A 24,430-nucleotide genomic window follows, 5' to 3' on the forward strand; every position below is an offset into this window, starting at 1 on the left:
TTGTGTTGTCACGTAAATACATACACACGCACAATGATGTCACAGGAAATCTCATTACCAGCTCGGTCCAACACTAGCCGGACATCCGTGAAGGTGAAGGCGCCGTCCTGCAACTGCTGGCTCACGCCACTGCTGACGGAAAGGGCCTCCCCTCCGTAGAAGGAATTTTGGCCTACTCTTCCATTCTGGCCAGATCTTTTAAAATAGGGTGTGGGGTTGCCCCCCCCCCCCCTCCAACCACACACGACCTGCCGATAAGACTTAACTGTGCTGACCAATCTTAATTTTGGAGCTTTCGTGACTGCAGGAATTATTCTTTCGTTCTTTCGGTAAAGTCACGTATAAGATAAAATAATAAATTAAATAATAGCATACTACGACGTTTCGATTGCAACACAAGCAATCATCATCAGGTATAAAAGAATTAGCAACAAACATCTAACCAGAAAACTATAGACAGACATATAAGCAGACAGATATCACAAAGATACACAGAGAGAGAACACGTATCGGCACAAAGAGAGAGGTCGTCTCTGTGACGAGGCCTTAAATATAGAGAGGGGGCGGGGGCGGAGAGAGGCCAGTTTCCATTGATTGAGGCGGGAGAGGAATCGAACCGGCGCCCTCTGCATTGCAGGTCCGGTTGTGTGTGAACCATTTCAACATCCGTGAGAAACGGAAGACGAACCCAGAAATAAATAAATGAAAGAGAAAAAAGAACCAACCGCAAGGTCGCAACGTAACGTACGGCAGCACGAGTCGTAGTAGTGTTTAGTATTTATTTTTTTGTCTTCTTATTCTGTTATTATAATCTCACAATAAAATACACGTTCACGAGTCGCATGCCCGCGTGCGGGGGAGACGAAACGAGGGGGGGGGGTGGAGGGTGACATCATAATAATCCACGGCTTGAGCAATCAGCTGCGACGCGATCGCATCGCTTGTGTTTGCGCACCATTCTTTTGCGAACCGGTCGCGTGCAACTTGGTCGCTCGCACACCGAATCGCTTGTGCGCGGACCATCTCTGCAAGCGGTTGCTGCTGTTCGCAGTCGAGGCCAGACTCCACTTCACAAACGGCGGCCATCTGCTCGGGGGAACTTCGTTGCACAAGCCGATTTCATTCATCACGTGGCGCGCACGTTCGAGAAACTGTCGTTACGATGGGCGAATCATAACGCAGTTTGATTTCTCTGCGTCGCGACGACTCGGGTGTGGAATGAAGCAGCTGCGGGGGGGGGGGGAATTTCAAGAGCGAGTTCACTGTGCGACGAGATGTGGGGAGGGGGGGGGAAACCCCGGCCCGAATGCCAACTTCCATCGCTGCCACATGCCTTCGAAATCTTGAACGACACATCCCCGAAACACGAGGCCGATGTTATCTTTGTTGAATGCGGTTGGTTCCAAGCCACGAGCGCCACGGGAGAAAAACCTCCGAAACGTCAGAAAGCGACAGAAAGCCATGGCCAACATCTCAGAATCCAACTGAGGTCCTGAACGACCTTGCCGTCTGGAGCGTTCCCGTTTCGCCAGCCTCAATTTCTTACGCCAACCTCAATGTATACACCGCCCCCACTCGGGCCAATCAGGAAGAGGTTAGGCCCAAGTTAATGCAGCTTTCAGCTCTTAAACCCTGTCGCTACCACAAGGCAGCGCCGTCTAGGGCTGTCCGGCACAAATATGAACAGTAATCAAATGAGAGACTTCATGATAACGATTTAGGAGCGACCTTCATGTCAACACGGCGCTCACGACCAATCGAGAATTACAAACTTATGTCAGACAGTCGGGACAAGTAAAAGTGGAGAAGCAGCGGCGACTCGCAGGCTGCGAGTCCCACCCCGGGTTGTTCTCGTCTCAGGTGCCGCCACCACCACCAACACCACCACCCCCAACACCACCACCACGTTGCAGGTGAATTCATTGAAAATCTGGAATGCGATTGGCAGCGGCTTCACCAACAGCGATTTGCTCCAACAGACGGGCATATGCATACACATACCGTACACACACACACTTACACCACATACTACATTGACACATACAGAAGATCCCCGTAGAGAGCCTAAACTGCCGAGGCAAAGTGCTGTTAGCGAGCACCCATTAAGGCCGGCACGGCGAACAACGGTAGGTCGGCTGAGTGTACTTAGGGGAAGGCCCCAGGACTGGTTCAGAAGTTGCTCGCCACTCAACGCGAACCGTGGCTGGAAATCAAACCCAGCTCTCTCTGGATTTGTAGCGCGTTTGTGAGAACCACTGCAGCCCAGCCTCGCCAGGAGCCCGATGGATTATGGCATTGCGAGACTGGGAGAGAAGACGACCGGCTGGGATTCATAAAGCAGTGGGTAAGATCGTGATGATGAGAGCCCATTAAGACACCTTCTGCAAGGGCAACCAAGAAGCCCACTCACATTCCCGTGAGCTCTGGTCTGGTGGGAGCCCAGCACTGGCGGCGGCATCATCATCATCATCACCAGCATCGTATCTTACTTGAGCATTCCAATCAATTCACCCGCACGTGCCGCCAGAGGCTGGAAGATCCTAGGCAGCCTTGGGAGCGTATTTTCGACGAGCAGCCACCACCGACTGACAGCGAGCAAGACGTATCCGTTGACTCGCACGAGGTGGCAGCCCGTGGGCGCTGGGCGAGATACAGCCAAGAGGCCAGTAAGCGGCAACATTCATCAGCCGCAGACTTCTCCGCGTGGCCAACGTAAGCGAATCGTGCAAAAACACGTTCTCAAACGCGCAAATTAATCGCATCGTTCACAACCTATTTGGCCACAGGAATAAGTCGGGACCATGAACGCTTCGCCTCCCTGATGGAACCAAGCTTCGGATGATGGCCAAGTTGCCTTCTTCACCCGCAGAGCGGGAGGCACGGGGCCCGATGGTCGAGGGTTAGGAATCGTACCAGAACCAACCCAAACCCCAGTCCAACCTCCTGACTGTGCGAGAAAGCGAATCGATGAAGACACGGCCAAGATCCTACTAATCGCACCCCACCCCCTCCTCCTCCTCCCGCATTGCGACTGTGACTACCGCAGCCAAAACCACGGGACACGCATCGCGCAAAGACGCCCGACCAATTTGCTGGCGACATTCGCAACATCGCTCCCGTGAACCCTCAACGGGCCCACCACCAACCCCGACGAAGAACCACCCTTGCCAATCACCCCCTCCACACGGAAGTTAAAATATATGATAGGCAACGTTTGGGGCAATTGCCCTTTCTTCGTGGCACAAGTCTTCAAGTGCTTGGGAGAAGGGCCATTGCCCGAAACGTCACCGAATATATCATTCCTTTCGTAAGGCAGTGGGTTTGATGATCGCGTTGAGTTGTTATTTGTGCACCACTGCCAACGCAGCGGCGACAGGATCACCAAATAATCTTCCACACGAAAGGCTCCCACACATTCGCCGAGCAATGCTTCCGACTCGATTCCTCGTGGTGTTTTTTTTTGGTTTTGAGAGCGGCAGCCGGTTAGATATATACTATATATTTATAGGATGACGCGTTATGGGCCTGTGACAAGTCCAGTAACAATCATTTGTCGTTTGCATCAAACAAGCCGACATTCGCGTTGTGCTACGCAAGCTGTCACTGTAATTAAAACAGCATAGCACATTTGCTCTTGGAGCCAATCTCAATAGCACGAGGCTTTAACGTCGGTGCGATGTGTCACAGGGGGGTAGAGCCCGCCAGTAGTTGGGAGGGCGAGGGGGGCGATGTTGTTCTTTTACCCAATTCATCCACTCCTGAACTTTGAGGCCACGTTCATCAGTGACGTTCGTCCACGGTGACTCAATTGCACAGCTCACACCGAGTAGGGTGGGGCGAGAGGCCTTTGGTTATCCTGGTGCTGACAAAAGTGGCCTCATCAGCCACGACCAGGTTAGGGTGCAGACTGGCACCCTCCTCTGGAGGTCCCGGCTGCTGCTGTTGCTGCTGCTGCAGCTGCCAGCAGATTCATTGATCCACCACGCATGGAGAGCCCCAGGGCGCAAAGGGCTTGTACCCCACGGAGGCCTCTTACCTACAACCGACTCTCCGTGATGTCCTCGGCAGCTAATTGATCTCCACACCTCCCGCTCCGTCGTCGAGTACAGCACCAAGAAGCCACAACAGTTTCTAATACTTTTGTTTTCGTTTCTAAATGGGGCATAGCCCCCAAGCGGAACTACTGAAATCATTTGGTGGTGGGGTAGGGGGGGGGAGGCAGTGGTGGTACATAACGACACGCAAACAGAATCTTAAAAAATAAAAACATCTACATATAAACTTATGTGTATAAAAAAAAGGAGTATGCGTTTTTGAAATATATATTCTCGCAGTTCCAAGAGGCAGTGCATTCAAGGTACGACAATTCCAAACGAAACCAGTCTTTCGGGAATAATGTTGTCTTGATTCGGGGGTTAAAATGCTGGCGGAACATGGCGGTGGGTTTACCAAATACTGAGAAGGTATCTGCGGTGAAAGGTAGAGGTGCAGCCCTGCAACTGCTGGCTCACACCACTGCTCGTGGGAGAGCTTCAAACTCGAGGCAAGCTCAAGAGAGCCGCCCGTCCCTCGTGAGTGGGAGAGAGAAAAAATAAACTCACAGAAATTGCCTTCAAGCAAAGCCTCGCCGAGTCTCACTGCTCTTTCAAGAGGGGGCCCACTGCTACGTTGGGATGTTTGGACCAATTGCCCTCTCTTAAATAGAAATTTGATTTCGTGCGGGTGAGGACGCCTGAACGCCCAGAGAAAACCCACCAGGGCATAGGAAGGGGGATAACACTCGGAAGAGATCCAGACGGGTGGGTTCACCTCACCGCAACCCGTTTGCCGTGTACCCACTTATCTTACACAACGCACCGTGCGGTTTCAGCAAAACTTCAGGACCTGTTGCAAAGTCATGTAAGTTTATGACGTAGAAATACACAAATAAAAAAAAACGAAGAAATAAAACTCGACAGCCAGGCCCGTTTAAAAATAAAAAAATAAATCATGACAAAGACACGACGATGAAAACGCGAGCGAGTGTTGCGGAGGCTTCGTTTCCCCCTGGACATGGACGTACACACGAGACACGGCCACCGGGCGGACAGCCGGTGGACTCCACACTGGCTTGGCCAACGACTACGACGTTTTTAATAGAGGGAGAAGGAGGGGGGGAGGAAAAGAAAATCTAACTTCGTCTACGTTTTTATTTATCATCAGGCGTTCGCCGACGCGTCACTGTACGTGCACGACCAAACACGGATACGTTTAGTTAAAAAATACTCTCACACACGCGCGCACGCTCGCAAGTGTGCGTGCACACACACGCACACACGTATTTTACATATGTACATGGCCTCGCGGGTGGTGCCGCGATGGGTTCAAGCGTTTGCGCCCACGACCACAAGTTTTAAGAGTTCCGATCCCGGTTGAGGATTGACTCCACTCATATTTAAGGTTTGCGGCACATGGTGGGGGGGGGGGGGTTAATAAAATTAAGAAACCACTTTGCCGGAAGTCAACAGTGGTTGTCCCATCGAGTGTGACCGACTGGCTCCCACCATAAGAATGTGGACTTTCCACCACTGGCTTCGTAAGGCTGCCAATGTGAGACTAGCGACGCATGTTCGTTTAAGCGGAGGAGACCGACTTTTAGATCTGCCGACGCGGCGCTTAAAAGTTCGCGACGATATCATCTCGACGTTCGGTAAAAACGGCCGACTCGAAAGTTTGTGGCGTTGTGCTGGGGAGGGTGGGCGGGCGGGCGGGCGAGAAAGCCAGCGATAGCGCCGGCCGCACCGTTGCGTTCACCCTCCGCCGCGTCACAGCGTCCACCCGCAGTCCTGCGTCGAGACCCACAGTGGCAGGAGGGGGAGGGGGGGGCAGTGGGGGAGTCAGCCGCCCAACCGCCCGAGCGTTTGGCCACACGGGTGTCCGGCGCCGTTGCTCGGTGGACAACGTCCGCAGTTTTGTTGTTGTTGTTGTTGTTTACGGTGGCGCATCATTGGTTGGCCGCATCGGTGGGAGCGGCGCCGGCTCCACGGGCGAAGGGTGCCCCACGCCATTGGAGATGTGCGTGCGAGGCCGCGAGCCCAGCACCCTCGCGCTAATGTCCACCCTTGCCCTTCCGCCCCTTTTGCCGCTTGTCCCTGCCCTTGCTGCCGCCGCCGCCGCCGCTGGCGGTGGAGGTGCTGGAGGTGGTGCAGACCGGGCAGTACCACGGCTCCTCCTCCGGCGGGGGGGTGATGATGCCCACGCAGGTCCTGGACAGCACGGTCATACCAACCAGTCAGTCAGCCGGCAGCAACATACCACGTTCGGCAATGCTCAAGCATTACAATTACATGGGATGTTGTACATTCATCAGCGCCTTCTATTTAACCCTCTTATTAATAATAATTTAGAACTTCAACTTGTAATGCGTCGCCACACAGCGTTTACTCGCCCTCTCGAAGAGAACGACTCGGAGGCGTGAGGAGGAACCACAGACGAGCGGGGGAAGGCAGCAGCCACGCGGTGAACCGGCGCCAAATTCCCACCCCCGCTCAAGCTCTGCGGTCCTCTATATATTAAGATGTTACCGGCCAATTAATGAGCGTTCATATGTTTGGGAGGAAACCAGTGCACCCGGAAAAACCCACAATACTCGGGGGTGCAACTATCCCACACAGACAGAACAGGCGGAATTCACACTTTGCTGCACCACATTCTCCTGGCGAGCCAGAGCGCGGCAACTCATCGCCACCCACGGTAAGCGACTTTCACAACATTTGTCTGATCAGCTAATCCTCGCTGCCGACTCCACACTGCTGTATTACAACAGCCAAGTGCAGCATAGCCACCACCGCCGCCGCCAAGCGAAATAATAATAATCATTACTAAATGGGAACAGACAAAAGTGCGCCCTTCAGTAAGTCACAATGTCTAAACGGGCCTTGTTCAGCCTCAACACTTCAGGGCTGCGCTAGTCCCAGAGGCCTACTAGCTGACGGATCTGAAACTGTTCAAGTTTTTGTGAATGGAAACAAACTCCTCCTGTGCATGTACAGATCCTCTGTCAATCGAATGCATGATGAGGGGCTCCCCACGCCGTGCGGGTCCCGGGGGTTACTGAACCATACTTCACCACGCTGGTCAGTGCGGGTTGGCGATGCCACCGAGCACAAAGACGCGGCGGCGCACGATTGCAGCACAACACTGAATTGTGCAGCACCCCTTGCTGGGCACCAGGCAAGCCCCGCGGCAACCGGTTTGTGCGCGGCGGGCGCCCATCCAAGCACTATCCAAGCTCAACCCTGCTCAGCTTGCGAGATTGGGCTCTTGCCGTTAAAAAATCATCCGTAACAATGAGATATGCCTCGTCATCATCGACGCCGTCATCTTCGTCGTCGTCGTCATCGGGTTGACGGCCGTGATCGTTTGCGCTGCCGCTGGTGGGGACGCACCAGTGGTACCACTCGTCGCACGTCTCGCAGCCGATGGTGGGCGCCTCCGACGTCTGCTTGATCACGCCCTTGCAGCTCGGGCAGATCCAGATCTTGCCCTCCTCGTAGTCCTGCGTGCGTGCACATTCGTGCGTGTGTACATGCGTGTGCGTGTGTACATGCGTTTGCGCGCGCGTGCGAATGAGTGTGCATTATTGTGTACGCATGTAAGTCAATGAATGCATGTATGTACATATGTTTATCAGCGCGTGTCCGTTTATGTGTGCATGCACGTGTGTGTGCGCGCATGTGCGTTCACGTGTACGTATGCGTGTGTGCAGATTTCAATCGCACGTCGGCCAAAAAGAAAAAGGGGATAAAAGGCGGCAGGGGGCGGCAGGGGGGCGGCATTAGAATATTTCTGATCGCACACTCAGATAAAACGGCACAAAAATTAAACGAACCCTCCACGCACGCACTGAACGTACAAGCAGAGTGTGCGCATGCACGGGGAGTTTGAAGGCGCGCAGCGCCGCTGCTGCCGTAAAACCGTCAAGGAGAGACAAAAGCGCCCGCCGCATCCCTGTCCCTCCCCTCCCTGCCGGGCAGGAAAGAGCCTCCCTCGCATGCGCGCACAAAACCCGCGCGTCTTGCTCGCAGCGCTCCCTCTCACATGTGCACATCCCGGCGTCTCCGGCACAGACGCAGCAAAAACAACAGCGACGGCGGCATCGGCATCAAGAAGCGGGAATTGGTGGTGAGGGGGGGGGGGGTGGTGACACAGTGGAGAGTTGGAGGCAGAGTCCGTCTGTACGGGTTCGTGTGTGTGCGTACGCACGTCCGATTGGTTCGTCCGTTCGTCCAACGATAGGTTAACTCTTGCGAGCGCTGCAGCGACTAATCATATTGTGATGCGAGCCGGAGACTCGCGCTTCCATCTGATAGCGCCGCGAGACGGAAGATGGGAGCAGCGGCTGCGCCAAGACGTATTTCAAACGTGGAGGGAGGGAGTTAGTTAGGAGCGGCGTCTGTTTGCCGTAGCTCAGCGCGTGAGCGCCAGTGGGGGAGAGACGGACAACGTGCACCCTGCGAAGAGCCGTTCCGTACCCAATGAACGAACGCGCTGTTCACTTCTGCCCACGCTGCACAGAGCCAATAAAAACGGCGCACTCGCTTAGGCTACGTGCACGGTGCCTCGCGGGCCGTGCCATTCGGAGACGCTTGTGTTGCAACGTCGGTGTTTTCACGGAAAACGCAACCAAAACAACAAAACAGCTCTCCTTTGGTGGGATACGGAGACATCCGACAGAATTACGATGCGTCGGTACAATAACGATAACACTGCTGGATTGGATGAAGCCCTCCCCCATGATGACTTGCGGGTCTCTTGGGGTTGTTTGGCCATACTTAACCATGCTGGTTCAGTGGGGGTCGGCGAAGTGGGGGGGGGGGGTTGCGAGTCACTTGCCACTGATAATTGTGGGGCTGGGAACTGAACTCAGGTCACCGGGTTCAAAGCGCAAGGAGCAGAGCACTGCACCACTGGTTCACCATGAAGCTTTTGTTAAAGAAATAAGAGGCCACTTTTGCAATCATGAGCTCTTTCGTATGGCTCTAGAGGCATCACTGTCCGCTCGATTTATCGACACGCACACAACGGTGCGTTGCATGTACACAAGCTCTCAGCCTTCACCAGACCACCAGTCCAAAAGAGAGCTGAACGTTGTGTGGCCATTTTGTCATTTAGACCACCACAGCTCAAAGAGTTGAGAAAGACCACTTCTTTTTGAGCTGGTGGTCTGGATAGGCTAAGAGTTTTTGTACATACAATGCTGCACACCTTGTGCATGTGCTGTGGAATCGATTTATTTTTCCGGCTGCTGCACGAGTGTTTCCCTTGCGATTGGTTTCTTCGTCATTTAACAGATTTTTATTTTTGAATTTAATTAAACACGTTGGGTGACGTCACCAGGATGGCATCGTGTCAAATCACCGGGATGCCAGAATATCAAATCTGGACCACTCACGTCTTCCATGGGAATGACCTGCGGCGGCGGCGGCGCCGGGACGGGCGGCGGGGTAGGTGGCGGCAGCGGTGCAAGGGCGGCGGCGGGCACCGGCAGGGCCTCCGACACTAGCTTCCCCGAGCCCTTCTTAGGCGGCGGGCCTCCTCCTCGCCCCATCTTGCCCTTGCGCTTGCCGCCCGCGCTGGTGGGAGGGGTGACGACGACTGGCGGCGGAGGGGGAGGAGGAGGAGGGGGAGGAGGCGGCGGAGGCGGAAGCACTACCGGGGGCGGAGGCACCACCACTGCCGCCGCCGCCGCTGCCGCCGCCGCCACCACCGCCGCCGCCGCTGCCGCCGCCTTCTTGTCCCGGCGCTTGCCGGCGATGGGTGCGGCGCTGTTGGCGAGGCGGCAGCGCGGGCAGAACCATTTGACGGCGTCCGGGGGGGCTTTGGAGATGCCCACACATGGCCTGCGAGAGGGGCAGGGGGGCGGAGGGCACAAGCGTAAGAGAGCGCGTGGGATGGCCATTCAAAAGTGACTCGCAATGAACGGTGCACCATCACGATGCCCAGTGCAACTGGAGCTTCGCAACACGTGTCCGCAACACGCCATCTTTTTCCGTTCTTTGGCATCCCGTTATTGTTTTCCACGCCCGACTGCACGCACTTCATCTCGTGTGAAAGAAATGTTTTTTGATCGACGAGTCTCGCACGTACGTACGTTTTCGCAGCCGCTTTTTAACCTAAGTGTCGCACGTCGAGCATTTCCTCTCTCTCTCTCGAGCTTTTGCCACGCACTACTGAAGATGCCCGCAGTAGTGCGTGGCGGACGCTTGAGATAAATTATCCGCCACGAACACGAACCCGGAAATCCACGCTTGGACCGACGAATAGTTAACCGCTCAATTGCGAAGTCTCCTTGAGAACGTTGCTCGTCCCACGAAATACACTGCATTGCTCACTCTCCCGACCACTGCCACCACTGGTCCACCACCGTCTCTGTCCGCCCCCTCCCCCCACCGCATTGTGTCTGTACGCGTGGGGTAATGCACGCACTCCGACGCGTGGGCCGTTTGTGGGAGAGCTGACAGCTCGTACGCCGAGAGTCGGGTCGCTCCGAGTTCAAGACAACACGCACGCCGCCACTTGCCTGGCAGACACTAGAAAAGGCCGAGGAGGAGGAGGACTGCCGCAGGAACAGACGTGGCAATAAATTCGCCAAACCGCTCGTGTCTCATCGTCCCAATTTACGGTACGGAATAGTCTGTTTTAAGAGTCCGGGGAGGACGGCGAGAACGCTCAAAAAATGTTTTGTACCCCTTTTTTTTTCTTTCGTAAAAAGGTTTCAGAAGTTTACCGAGCGGCCACTCGGCAGCTGTGTAAATATTATTTCAGCGCCGCTTTGAGTCGGCGACGGCACATATTAATTGACTTATTTGCGAGTTTCTCCGCTTTAATCTGCCGTCGCATCACTCAGGGCTTCGGTCTCTGCATGGGAACAATTAAGGCTTGGGGTGGGGGGGTGGGGTGAAGAGTCGTGGATTTGGTGGGGGGGGGGGGGGAAGGGGTGGGGGGCTGTGGAGGATGGGAGAGCGCTAACAGCGCCGCGGCTGGCGCGTCAAGTCGCCCCCTACGGTCGCCCGCGCTCGCCCTCACCAGTGGAACCAGTCGTCGCACATGTCGCAGCCGATCATGGGGCTTCCGTCGTCCATCTTATTGCAGCCGGGGCAGATCCACACCTTGTTGCCTTGGGCATCCTGCGCATACAAGGACACGGGGGGGGTGGGGGGGGGGGGTGGGGGGGGGGTCGCTCGGTCACCCGGCCTCAGTGGCGTGCCAGCACGGGGTTGCAAGCACCTCCATCGCGAGTCATTCAATGAGGCGCGCTGTTCAAACTCCCCGCTTCTTTGCAGCCCGGCGCCTGGGCTTGTGACCACCAGCGGGCCCTGGTGCAGTGGCACTGCCTGCACATTCGATGACTACGCCACTGGTCCCTGTGTGTGTCCGCTGCATGTTTGTCTGTCTGCCTGTCTACCTGCTTGCTTGTTTCCTGTGGTGTCACCTTCATGTTCACCAAATGCCTTTCTACCTGCCTATCTGTCTGCATGCATTCCAGATGTTGTCCAGCTAAGCTTTACCAATCAGATTCCAAGTTCACCAGATGCCAGCCAGCTTGTCTATCAGATGCCAGCCTGTTTGTTTGACCGTTTAACCGGTTATCTGCCTACTGGCTGGCCTATCCCCTCCGTATCTTTACCAGATGCCTTCCAATTTCCTTATGTGCCTGCATGCTTCCCAGTTGTCAGCTTACTTTCCCTATCCGCCTGTACGCTTACCAGATGTCAGTCTGCTAACCTGTCTGAGTGTGTATCAGAGGCCAGCTTACTTATCCATCGGTCCGTATCCCAAATGCCTCCCTACTTGAAAGTCTGCATGCATGTTTAAATACCCTATCCACTTGCGCGTTTGCCAGACGCATGTCTGCTTTGACTATGCATCTGCATATTTGCCAGATGTCTCTACCTGCCAGCTAAGTTATTTACCTACATGTTTTCCCGATGCATGTCTGTTGGCCTATCTATCTATCTGCCTGGATACCAGATGCCTCGCTGCAGCCTATCCCCCCCCCCACCCACCCTTCTGGGTTCGAGCCAAGGTCAAGGCAGTGGAGAAACCGCAGATTAAAAACCCCGTGCCGCGGATGTTTGCTACTCCCCGGTGAAACGAGCGGGCGCGAGGATAAACAAACTTCTAATCGGTAATTGTTATTTTCCTTCCGCCTGAGAAATTGACAAAGACGAGAATTTACACGGAGCAAGAGAGCGCGCGAGGGAGAGCGCGCGAACAGGAGTCCACTGGTGGGGGGGGGGGAAGTGGGCATAGAGAAAAAAACAGGACAACTTCCCAAGACCGTTAAGAGCTAATAGGTCTCAAATCAACATCCCTCCCTACTTTGCGGTGCTTTTAAAAGCCCCGCAGTTGCCCTACACGTGGTGCTTTTCCAGTGACGGCGGCGGCCAGCACTCACTCATCATCAGCAGCAGCGCTAAACAAACACAATGCCCTCCTCCTCTTCCCTCCTTCCCTGGCTCCCTTCCCTCTCCCGTCTCTCTTTTCTTGGCTCCACCGACCGGGATAGAGGACTGGAGCTCTGCTCCGTGACGGGAGCATGACTATGTGCCCAGTAATAATGATAATACGACTAAATTAATAAAATAATAACATAAATAAACCGCACGATCGTCAAATAAACAGCGTAACCGCGGGAAGAACTCAAATAAACTTTGCGAAGGATGCAACTCGAAAAACAAACAAACAGCCGTGTCGGCCATCGAGGTTGCGGTGACCGTACTTCACTACGCTGGTGTGTGCAGGTTGGTAAAGAAGGGTGGTTGGGTGGGGGGGGGAGTCAGGAACAGTTCATATATCACTCGCCACTGGCGTTAGCCGTGGGTGCTGGCAATAAAGTGTACGTTTGCCGGGGTTATGTAGTGCAGTGCGATTCACCACTGAGCAACGGCTCCACCTCCACTTGCGCATTGAATTTCCCTAATCACCTCGCACTGCTGTCTTGGAGAATTGAGGTCAACATCGCCCAAACCAAGATAACATTGAAGTCCACAGCTGTCCATGCTGCCGACTCCCTGCCCCTGTATTCAGGTCCAGGCTCAAGATATTCCTCTTCTCTCTGCCTGTGTATGACTGGCTGCCTGCCTCTCTCAGCAGATTCACTCAAGAGATCCGTAGACAAACACAGACTCAGAGCACAGGCTCGCACAGGGATCCATGCAGGGGCCTAAGACTGCATCTTTCTCTGAACAGAATAGATATTCCCGCTGCCTGTGTACAGCGTCGTTGAGACCCGGTGACATTTACGCGTGCGATTTCAACAGCACAACCGTGATGACGATGCTGATGAGGTGTCTGCTGCACAACGAACCAAAAACGTGCTGATGGTTTCTGTGGTGACGGTGCGCTGTAGCGCCGCCGCCGCCGCCGCCGCAGCCGCCGCAGCCGCCGTCAATCCTCCCGCTGCTCCGGGGCCGCTCCCGGCCTTCCCCGCGGTCATTTCGAGCGCGGCCAGCGGTCCATCGGGACGGCCGGGGCCCGCCGCCAACAGGGAGGCCGCGGGCCCCGGTCGGTGCTGGTGGTGCGAGTGGGGCTCGGGCAGCGGCTGCGGGGGGAGCGGCGAGTCGGGCGGGGAGAGCGACGGCGAGGAGGCTGCGCCGCCGCCACCGCCTCCGCCGCCCAGCAGCGGGGGCGACTTGGGACGTGGTACCGGAGGGGACGGCTTCTTGTCCACGCTCGTCTGGTGGATCACCCTGCTCGGTCACACGTTGGGCGAGATGGCGTTGGGGGGGGGTGATTGGAACAGTGGGTTGAGCAGTGAGTGAGTAGATGAGAGGGTGGGCGAGTGAGTGGGTCAGCAAATCGGCAGGTCAGTAGGCGGTTGGGTGAGCGAGTGGGTGAGTGAGCGAGGTAGGAAAAAAGTGGATACGTGGGCGTGTGGGTCAGCGAGTGAGTGATTGGGTCGGTATATGGATGGATATGAGCGAGTCAACCCGTGGGTGAGGTGGTCAGTAGTGAGGCGAGTGAGTGGTTCAATAGGTTGAGTGGGTAAGGTGGGTTTGTAGGTAAGTTATTGGGTAAGTGTGCGAGTGTGTGAATAAATTAGCGAGTGAGTAGTTTAGAAGGTGTGCCATTGAGTGCGTCAGTCGGCACGTGGTCACGCAACCGCTGACTCACTGTTTGCCGGGCATGGTGGTGGCCCACGTTCGTGATGCAACACTACCATAACAAGGGTTGGTGGATCACACATAGATGTATGCAACTCCCAAAGCCGATGGACTGCTAGGTGGCCACAACATTGCAGCACAGCAAGCGGACTCATGAATCTATCTGTAAGGACCTTTGAGCATTCGTGCCTTGTATGGGTGGGTTGGTGGGGAGTTTCTTTTCTGGGTTTTTTCCGGTTTCCTCCCACACAACAAAATTGCTCCTTAAAAATGTTAATTTGCCAAACTATTCAGGACCCCTTCTGAAAAAGAAAGTCTATAGCGACTCCGTGAGGCTTTCCTGCACACAAGTAAATGTCATTATAATTATTATCACCATCACCATCATTGTAGACATTAAAAGCGAGAGCTAAAAATCGCTGCCCGAAGCAAAAGGGACGCGGTGGCGGCGGTGGCAATCCGTAAACACCGTCTGCGTCTCCCGCTTTAGCCGCGCGACATGGCAAAACTAAAACATTCGGAAACGCCGCGTCACCGCTTAAAAAGGGTCTTTCTTCTTTACGGGGGTGGGGGGAGGGGCGGGGGGGAAAGAAAATCAACAAATAAACGGAACCGTCGCATTAACCGTGCTAGTGGCGGTGGCGGCAGTCATTGTGCAAGATTTGGTTAAATGATAACAACGTTGCGAGGGCGGCGGTGGCGATCACAGGGGCAGCTGCGGCGCCAACAAAGACAATGAGGCCACCGCGGCGGAGTTTACGGAAGGAGTGCCGGAGTGGAGAGAGAGGAGAGAGATGTGAGGGAGGCCGGCTAGAAGCGAGGATCACTCAGGATGGGAGCGTAGGACCTTGAGTCGCTCAGCACAATGCTTAAGAAGTGGAAATGTTCTAACCGCGTCAGAAATTAGCCCAGCCGGGGACGTGACCCTAACAATGAGCTACAGTCTCTCAGCTGTAAACATTCGGTTGTGTACTTAAGCCCGGGGGATACCTTGCCGAGTTTCAAGGCACCTTTTCGGAAGGGTCCTGGCATTGGGATGTTTGGCTTCGGAGGAAACTGGAGAACACCCAAAAAGATTCAAGAACTCAAGTTGGCTGTAATGGCGTCTCCTAGCCATGTCTGGGTTTACCGATTACAAAACAGGGGTTGGTGAATCACACGGATTTCTTGTGGTCCACTCACCTTTGCACCTCCAAAGTTCTGAAACGGGTGCATGCCACATGCCCGATAAACCCCAGGATGGACTCGAACCATAACATCAACACTCAAGTGACAGTCAGTCTCTGCCTACTGCTCAAATGAGTGTGGGCCGGCACCCATTTCAGTTGGCGTGGATAACATTCCACATTCACATGACAGATCAGTCCATCCATGGGGTGAATGAATGAGCTACTTACAGCGGCATCTGTCCACCCATGCGCAGCGTGAGCTTGGGGATAGCAGGGGAGGAAGCTCCACTGGGCTGATCCTGCTTCAGCTGTGGCACACACATGTGGACGCACACACGCACGCGCAGGCACGTACGCAAGTGTTTGAATTGGATTCGGTTGACACACACACAGACACGTGAACGCACCATGCGGAATACACAGGCAGGTACTCGTATGCACACGATTACACACCGTGACAATTTAAGATTGGAATGTATACCGTACACACGGATACACGCATGCAAATGTGCGCACACACACAACAACAACCGCCATTCGCCACTAAGTGGCGGTGACGTCACCACGACGCTTGTGCCAGGCCATGTGCACCTTGAGGCCACGTGAAGTGTCGAACGCCCGCTGGCAGGAGGTCACGGGGCAGACCCAGGTGCCACGGGTCGACTGACCGAGATGACCGAGATGACTGGCTGATGCACCACCTGTGCCCCCTACTGTGCCAACTTGCTGTGCTTTAGCCACCCGGCGCTCCGCTCGTTGTTGTGAGCGTCGCTCCTCCGCCCTCCGTTGTTGTTGGAGGGCGACTGCCTCCAACTGCCCAGTAGCGTCCTTCACGAGCCTCCTCCACTGAGGCCGATCTTGACACCGCTGGTACCAGTCATCGGCAAGTCCACTCAGCTCCACGTCCTCCTGTACCACATCACTCCATCTCTTCTCTAGCCCGTGCCGCGCCCGTTTAGCCCCCTCGATCCGGCCGAACAAAAGCTGTTTAGGCATGCGGTGGCTGGGCATGCGGGCTACATGACCATACACACATACACGTACAGAAAACCCGCACTTTCGTGGCCAAACACACGCGCACGCACGGGTATACAGAGACAGTGCACGCGAGAGAGAAACAGTGAACGCGCCGCCGCACCTTGTCCATCTTGTGCTTCTCTTCCTTCTCCCGATCCTTCTCCCGCTTTTTCTTCTTCTTGTCTTTCTTCTTGTCCTTGTCACGGTGGCGATCTTTGTCACGGTTGGTGCCGCCGCTGTCGCCGTGCCGGCCCGGCGGGACCCGCCCCAACGGCGCGAAAGCGAGGCCGCCGGAGAACGCCGCCGAAGCGCCGCCGCCCGCCAGCGCCGCCGACTTACCGCCGCCGCCGCCCTTGTCCCTGCCGTGCTTGTCACCCCTCGTCTTCTCGTGGTCCTTCTTCTTGTCCCGGTGCTTGTCCTTGTCCTTCTTGAGAGACGGGTCCTTGCCCTTGTCCTTCGACTCGGAGCGGTCGCGCTCCTTGGCCTTGTTGGCCGCCCTGTCCGAGTCCCTGCGGCCGCGGCGGTCTTTGGAGCCGTCGCGCCGCTTGTCCTTCTCGCGCTGGCGCTCGCGCTCCTTCTCGCGCTGCTCCTTGAGCCGCTCCTTCGCGCGCTCCTTCTCCTTCTTCTTCTGCTTCAGGCGCAGCTCCTTCTTCAGACGCTTCTTCACGTCCACCGTCGACGGCTGGGCCTGCAGCGGCGGCGCCGGCGGAAGCGTGGGCGGTGGCGGCGCCGCCGATTTCGCCGCCGCCGCGCTCGGCCTGGGTTCGGGCGCTGCTGGCGGTGGCGCCGTGGGGAAGCAGGGGGCGTCCGTGCGTGGGGAGCACGGGGAGGTACCGTCGGATGACGACGATCGCGCCGGAGACACCGACAGTACCCGCGCCGCGGCCGTCTGGCCCGACTTGGGCGCCGTCGACGTCGCGGCGGGGGAGGCCGCCGGCCCGTCCAGCCCCGCCCTCCTCACCACCTCATTGATCGAGTCGTCCAGCGTCCACGACGCGGCGTTGGTACTCGCCGCCCGCTCGCGCTCGCCGCCAGAGTTCGTCGCCGCCGCGTCCGTGGCCTTGGCCGGGCTCGCGGTCGGACCGGTGGCCTGGCCAGCGCTCGCCCCACTGCTGCCGCTACCGGTGCCCAGAGTCGGGGACTTGATGGTGCTCGACTCGGATGCCGAGTGGTGCTTGGGGCTCGTGAACACCTCGCCCTCCGAGTCGGACGAGAAGGCGAAGGGGTCCGACTCGCGCTTGGCGCAGACCTGCGCGATGACGGCGTCGATCGAGTCCGTGATGGCCTTATCGTCCTGCTGCTGGTGTTGCTGCTGCTGCTGCTGCTGCTTCCTGCTGGGCGTGCCCTCGTGCCCGCCCTTCTTGTCGCCGGCGCCCGGTGTGGAAGTGGCAGCAGCGGACGCCTTGGGCGGCGTCTCGCGCAAGGTCCGCTCTACGGCCGCGTTGTACAGCGCCAGCGGGGCCCGTGCCGGGCTTTCCGGTTTGCCGCTTGCGGCGGCTGGCAAAGGAGCGGCGGCGGCGGCAGCGGCAGCATTGGAGGCAGCCTTGCTCTTGCCCTGAGACTTGGGGCTCTTGGTGCGAGCGGGAGACTTCTTGTCTCGTGCCGGCGACCTCTGGCTGTGCGAGCGTGTGGGCCGAGAGGACGGCGTGGTCACCGGTGCCGCCGCCGCAGGGGCGGCCTTTGCCGCCGCCTTCGCGGCCTTGTGCGGCGCTTTGTGCTTGCCATGAGACGGCGCCGCCGCCGCTGCCACGGCCGCCGCCTGCTGCTGCTGCTGCTTGCGCTCCTGTGTGGGCGCGGACCGGGCCACCGGCGCTAGCTCCGGCGGTTCCGGAGAGAGGGGCGGGGACTCGGAGGGGTCCGACACGGGCACCGGCGATAGCACGGGCGGCGCCCTCAGCTGCTGGTGCTGCTGCTGGTGCTGCTGCAGCTGCTGGGCACTGAGCGGGCCCAGTGGCCGACGAGGTGTTCCGCCACCGCCGCTGCCATGCAGGAAGGCCGGGGCAGGCTCCGAGAGGCGGGCCCGCTTGCTGGGGTGGCTCGAGTGACGGGACGACACGGGAGAGTCGGGACCGCTGCTGTCGGCGTCCAGGATGAACTGACGCTTGCCGTCGTCCGACACGATTTCGCCAGGCTCCAGTCCATCCCGGATCTCGCCCTCCTCCACCTCCTCGTCCTCCTCCTCATCCTCCTCCTCGTCCTCCTCGTCCAGGGAGACCTGCATGGCTTCGGCCGACGTGCCGCCTTCGCACTGGACCGCTTCCTCCTCCTCTGCAGAAGGGAAATGGATGATCGTTCGTGACAGCAAAACATTTACCGATGATGCAAAGGTGATATTTAAAGGAAGGATAAGATGCAATTAATGGGTCGTTTCTAGTAGCTACTAGAAACAAAATGACGAATCAATAATTCGTACAATAAAAATCCATTCTTATGCTCTTCATACGTACATTTAACCATGCGTGGGAGAATCAATTGTTTATAATTTACACACATTATGCTTGAAGGATGAGCTAATGTTCCTGTACAAATTAGACGGAAACATTATGAACAGTGCAAGAAAGAAAAACAAGATAAATAAAACCAATTATTCCAATTGTATCATTACCAAGCTAGGCACAGTCGAGAAGAGCTTTTCAAATTGTGAAGCTTTGATAATAAAAAACAAAAAGTCAAGGTCCAAAGGACTGCACTCACTGGGATATGACTGCTTTATACAGGTAGGAACAACAGTTCCACACTGCCCACCAGGGATTATTTGTCTGTCGTGCATAGCCCCTCCCAAACATGTAGTACGCTCCCGGATTGGTTGAAGTGCGTCACGTGACTGCGAGCTTTCTGTCGTGCACGAATGCGCTGTCCAACCAAGTTCCTACCTGCCCACTCCGAAGGAACGTGTTTTCAAAATCAGTGCAGTGAGAAGACTTGACTGACAAGTGTAAAACAGACACTTTAGATATTTTTTGTTCCCCCATTAAAAAGTTCCCACCCAGGGTTGGCCAGCCCAGGACACCCAGCGTTAGGTGACGATCTACCTACTCGGTAGCTGTTTTGTAGGTTTGGGGGGGGGCGGGTCGTGTCGCCTGCTATTGAGGTGGTCGTGAAATGGTGAAAAGGAGGTGCTCGGGTGGCTCAAGAGATGAGAGCGCCGAGCTGGCACCGCTGTGATCCTGGGGTTTGAATCAGAGTTGCAGCCGCCCACGAGTTCATCGTGAGGGTTGTGGTAGATCGCCACGCAAATGTTGCGAAACTCCCTTCCCGTGGGGGCTTCGAAGAGCCCCGTACCCCGGCTTGCCACGAGTAGGCGTGACAGCAAATATGGAATCCACCCTAGATTTGAAGCTTTCGTGACTGCAAGGATTCATATTCTTAGGTTTTTTCGGTAAAGTCACGTAGGTAAAACATTACAATTAATAAAAGTAAAATAAAATAAAAATCACGACGTTTCGGAGGCAACACAAGCTTCCGTCTTCAGGTGGAACCGTCACAGCCACTTGATACAGCTGTCGTGGCTGTGACGGTTCCACCTGAAGACGGAAGCTTGTGTTGCCTCCGAAACGTCGTGATTTTTATTTTATTTTACTTTTATTAATTGTAATGTTTTACCTACGTGACTTTACCGAAAAAACCTAAGAATATGGAATCCACCCGTTCCATCTGTATGAGATAAGAGCGTTGCCCCCCGGCACGTGCGGGGTTTTCTCCGGGTGCTCCAGTGTCCTCCCACATGTAAATACTCAATGGCCGATAACATATATGGGGGGGACCGCAGGGGTGGGGCGGAATTTGGTGCCGGCTCACTGCCTGGCTACTGCCTTTCCCGCTCGTCTGCGATTCCTCAGGCATCCGAGTAATTGTCCATCTTTGGGAGCGAGCGGACACTTTCTAGCACGTTACGAGTTGCTGCCAGCTATGGCTGCAAAGTTTTGTCGTACATGTTGTGTATATCGTTTAGTGTTAAATTTGAATCACAGTTCCTGTGATCACTGTTACATTGTTTTTATAGCTTTATTTCGGTGATTTCGAAAACGTTTTGGTTTAGCCATATTTGTATGTTGTAGTACAGAGTTAGCTAGATAACTTTAATCTAAATTGTCTTATGGTTGTTATTGTTTGACTTGCATCCCACTGGGATTTTGCACACAGCGTTGATATACGGTGCTTTTTCTGGAAGACTTTGCTGTTTTTTCCTGGATTTTTCTGTTGCGTGTAGTCACTTTAAGATGTTTCTTGTTCATGTTTTTATTTGTTGCGGTTGCACCCGATTCAAGAGCTGCATGGCTCACAGGGCTATGCCTAATAAATGAAATGAACTGAATTATGATGATTAAACAAGCGTAGTAAGTTGATGGTCTCAGCCTAGACAGAATTTGGTTTTATAACTAATTTGGCAAAATTCTAGCCAGGCGGGAGGGAAAGTGCTATCCACTACCGTGGATAAGAGCTCATCCAGGAGCTATTTCACAAGTAGTTCTGTTATAACTCCTTCCGTTCTCCAACACGGCGAGGGCGATTACGCCGCTCTGCGCGAGTTGCCAATGGATCCTTCCGTCTTTACGACTTCACGCCGATAACGCAATCGGGATAAAATTGGCAGAACACAAACATCGGAGAAAAAAAACAAAAAGTTGGCGGTGAAACGGCCATATGAAACGAGCACAACGGTTTAATAACCGTGCATTCATTATGTATCGGCAACTTAAAGAGAGACACAGCTCGTATGACCACAGCAATAAAGATGATGTACTGTTTCCAAGAAGTGCGTACGGCCGTTCACTTGTTCTTTAACGGCCGTGAAAGCTTTGCATGGTTTGCTTAGCATTCGCTTGCCTGCGCTGACTGGGGTCCCATCATTCATTCACATGAAACAAATCGTAAGTGGCGTGCGGAGGAAACATTACAAAACTTGAGCAACAAGGGACACATGCACAATTAAAGACCAACTGTTGGAAGATGTGACAGGGTGGCAGATCAATGGGGTCAGAGATGCCGAGCAGGGGCACTGTTCCTGAGACACCCTGGGTTCTAATCACGGGTTTTAGCCGCTGCCTTGAGTAAACTGGATTTTCAGGCGTAGCCCGGTTGATGGTCTCAGCCCGGTCAAGAGTGACGGCACAGAAAAGCCATCACATTGAATTGGCCTTTTCAATTAATTTGGCTGAATTCCAGCTTTTGAAAAGACGTGTAAAAAAAAATATCGCCTTCAATGCCATGCGACGAACATTTCTCCGTGAAATTGTTTACAAATTATTGTGTGGATACATTGGTCACTTTAAGGGATCTTAGAAGCAGTGTCTGCGATAAAATCTCTATCAATCTGCCACACTCCACTCTGCACGATTGCCCAACAAATTGTTCATGTCACAGCACGACTTCGAAATCGCAACTGCAATGAAACTTTGAAAAAGAATACGTTCTTTTCCAACTCCACAGTTACACAACCATGGGGGGCGGGGGGGCAGGTAGGGGGGGGGGGCAAGGCGAGGGGGTGGACACAGCCTCCACCCGCCACAACTCCCACACAACTTAAAGGCATGAAGAGAGGTGGACTTCATAAAAGGTGGGGGGAGACGTTGGGACACAAGCAGTCTTCGGTGGATACAAGCTGAACAACTGGTGGAAACAGCAGCTGAAATCGTTTTACAGACGAGTGGAGGAGCCTATGGGCTTGACAGGCTGAGGAGGCTGGTGGACATCATCACGACGGGCCGATCACCTTTGCCGGTCGAGGACCGGTCGAGGTGGGGCGAGCGGCGAGCTTCGCCGTTTAAACTCTCGACGACCTTGGGAGCTCCAATTATGGCGCTCGCCCATTCCAGAAGCCCCTGCCGCCACCGCCACCGCCGCACGCGGCCCGATTAATTACGCGAGATAAGGGTGAGCGGCAAATCGCGAGCTGCGCTTTCTTGAAATGGGGAAAAGAGGGGCGGTGCGGGGTGGAGGGAGGTTGTGTTCCCCATTGCCCCCCCCTCCCCGCCCCACCTCTTCGTTTTTTCCACCTCACAAATCCGCACGGAGGAAAATAACTGAAAACGAGAAGGCAGCTGGGCGGAACGAAAAGCGGTCCCATGAGAGAGAGAGAGAGGCGAGGAGAGAGAGGGGACTTTGTGTTTTTTTAAAGAATGTTTTAAATGGTGGCTGTGAGGTGGGCGGGAGACAGGGAGGGGTCGGCGTCGCCGGCCGACGATGTGCGCGGACGTGTTTACGGAAGAGCCGTTCAGCAATTTTTCACCGAGACGCTGGCGCGGACGCAACGGCACGAGGAACCCTAAACCACCGCAGCGCTGGGGACGATGGACAGATTTAAAAAAAAACTGCGAAATGCCTTTCAACAGCAAAGCGACTTTTCATTCTTCCTATTATCGGGACCCCCAAATAAGGGTTGCCCAAAAATCTGAAGGCACAAACCGACGCTAAAATTACTCTTTGCGAATGTGCAAATTATTTTGCCCCGACAGCTCCCGATCGGCTTCCATACTGATAATTGTGTTTATGTGCGAAGAAAGGTGATTGCCTGAAACATCCCACATTATTATGATATATTAAGGTCACACAGACACACGCACAGTGTTATTGACAAATGTGTTCAGTTTTTTGTAATCTGTGGAAGAAGGGAGGTGACTGGAAGGTATCTAAAAAGTAGCTTTGTGATGATATCCTCTTCCTTTACACCGCTAATTAAATCCTTCCATGGACAAATACATGTTGGACAGCATTGCGCAATCCACGCGTGCGCAAGATTATTCCCAAATTGTTTTATATAATAAACGGAATGATAGACGGGTTTTCGGGTTCTACCATGTGTGTTGGTCGACACGACGTACGACGTTTCATTGCACGTGATGGGATATATCCGAAACGTCGGACGCTACGCCGAACAACATGCGGTGCAACCCTCAAACACATCGCAGAGCCGTACAGCACGACCGCGAAAGCCTACGCAGCAGCAGCAGCCTTAAGAACAGTAAAAGGTTTCACGCAGCTCCACGGGGTCGCAGTACGAACTGTAGTCGGGCCGAAGACTCCATCTCCCTTTGTCCAAAGGGCGCGTAACACACTCGCCTGGGAAATCGTGTCCCCTCGGGAGTGTTCAAATTGGCGGGGGGGGGGGCAATTTGATTGGTGAGCAATAGCACGCCCCCCCTCACCATCCCCACTCCTGACTTAGCCAACTTGTCTGGAAAAAACCCACCGCTCCGCTGGTTTTAAGACAGCGCCACTCATTCCAGAGCGGCAGTTGTCGTTGCGACGGCGCAGGCCAGAACAGCCTGTGACTAGCGGCTGCCCTCGTTAATAATTCTGGCCAAGCGTTGAGCCTTGTTCCCTGCGGGCGCGAGCCCAAGTAGCAGGCGAGGCCACCGACTCGCACGTCCGGAGAAGGCCGGGTTGAAGCCCGGGGTGTTGCGCGCGAGCGCGGCACAAAACGAGCCTCACCAGTGCGGCTCGTGTCTTGGCTTTGTAACGGCGGCTCTGGTCATTTTAAGTCAGAGCGTAGTATTATTGGTCTCAGGTGAGTTCCCAACAAATATGCGGAATTTTAGTTCAGCGTATATAGTTTTACTCATTAAAACACAAAAATTTAAAAGTGGAACACATTAACCGATGTTAATTTAGTCAGCATTTAATGACTAGATTAAGAATCCACAGGCAAAAGGCTTGCCTAACGATTCTCAAAATTGAATGCCATCACGAGAATAATCAAACAACACTGCACTAACGTTACACGGGCTGCCGTTGACTCGACTAATAAGCGTAATATGTCGACGACATTAACACCTACTGTATGGCATTGCTGACGAGAAGGGGCACGCACACACAAGGACGGGGAAACGGAGGGGCCCTGCACGAAGGGGCCCCGCAAAGCAAGGGGATCGGCAGGAGCTCCCATCAGCTGGGAAATCATCCCCCCTTTGGGAGGAAAAAAATAGGAATAAGGGAGTGAAATTTTTCGTTTTATTTTTGGTGGGGGGAAAAACATTTTCCCTCTGCTATCTGCGATCATCTCGCACTGGCCCCAGAGCGATCCCAGCATGCCTTGCAATCCTTTTCATCCCTTTCCCTTCATTAATCACAAGGGTGGGCAGGCAGGCGGGCAGGCAG

The 24,430-nt window shown here is 54.7% G+C and overlaps 1 protein-coding gene across 2 annotated transcripts in view; it reads right to left on the reverse strand.

Annotated features, from left to right (window-relative positions):
* Window positions 1-765: 765 nt before the first annotated feature.
* The window catches only part of TAF3 (TATA-box binding protein associated factor 3), a 42,786-nt gene continuing 19,121 nt past the window's right edge, over window positions 766-24,430 (reverse strand). For both annotated transcript variants that reach the window (XM_078609552.1, XM_078609553.1), the window contains 7 exons: window positions 16,455-18,601; window positions 15,545-15,624; window positions 13,352-13,733; window positions 11,068-11,168; window positions 9,434-9,881; window positions 7,428-7,537; window positions 766-6,245 (listed from right to left, as the gene is read on the reverse strand). In XM_078609552.1, coding sequence (XP_078465678.1) covers window positions 6,089-6,245; window positions 7,428-7,537; window positions 9,434-9,881; window positions 11,068-11,168; window positions 13,352-13,733; window positions 15,545-15,624; window positions 16,455-18,601 — 3,425 coding nt within the window. In that variant the 3' untranslated portion in view covers window positions 766-6,088. The remainder of the gene's footprint in view (window positions 6,246-7,427; window positions 7,538-9,433; window positions 9,882-11,067; window positions 11,169-13,351; window positions 13,734-15,544; window positions 15,625-16,454; window positions 18,602-24,430) is intronic.

This window comes from Lampetra planeri, chromosome 32 (assembly GCF_965212315.1).
Source record: "Lampetra planeri chromosome 32, kcLamPlan1.2.h2, whole genome shotgun sequence".
Taxonomy (NCBI): Eukaryota; Metazoa; Chordata; class Hyperoartia; order Petromyzontiformes; family Petromyzontidae; genus Lampetra; species Lampetra planeri.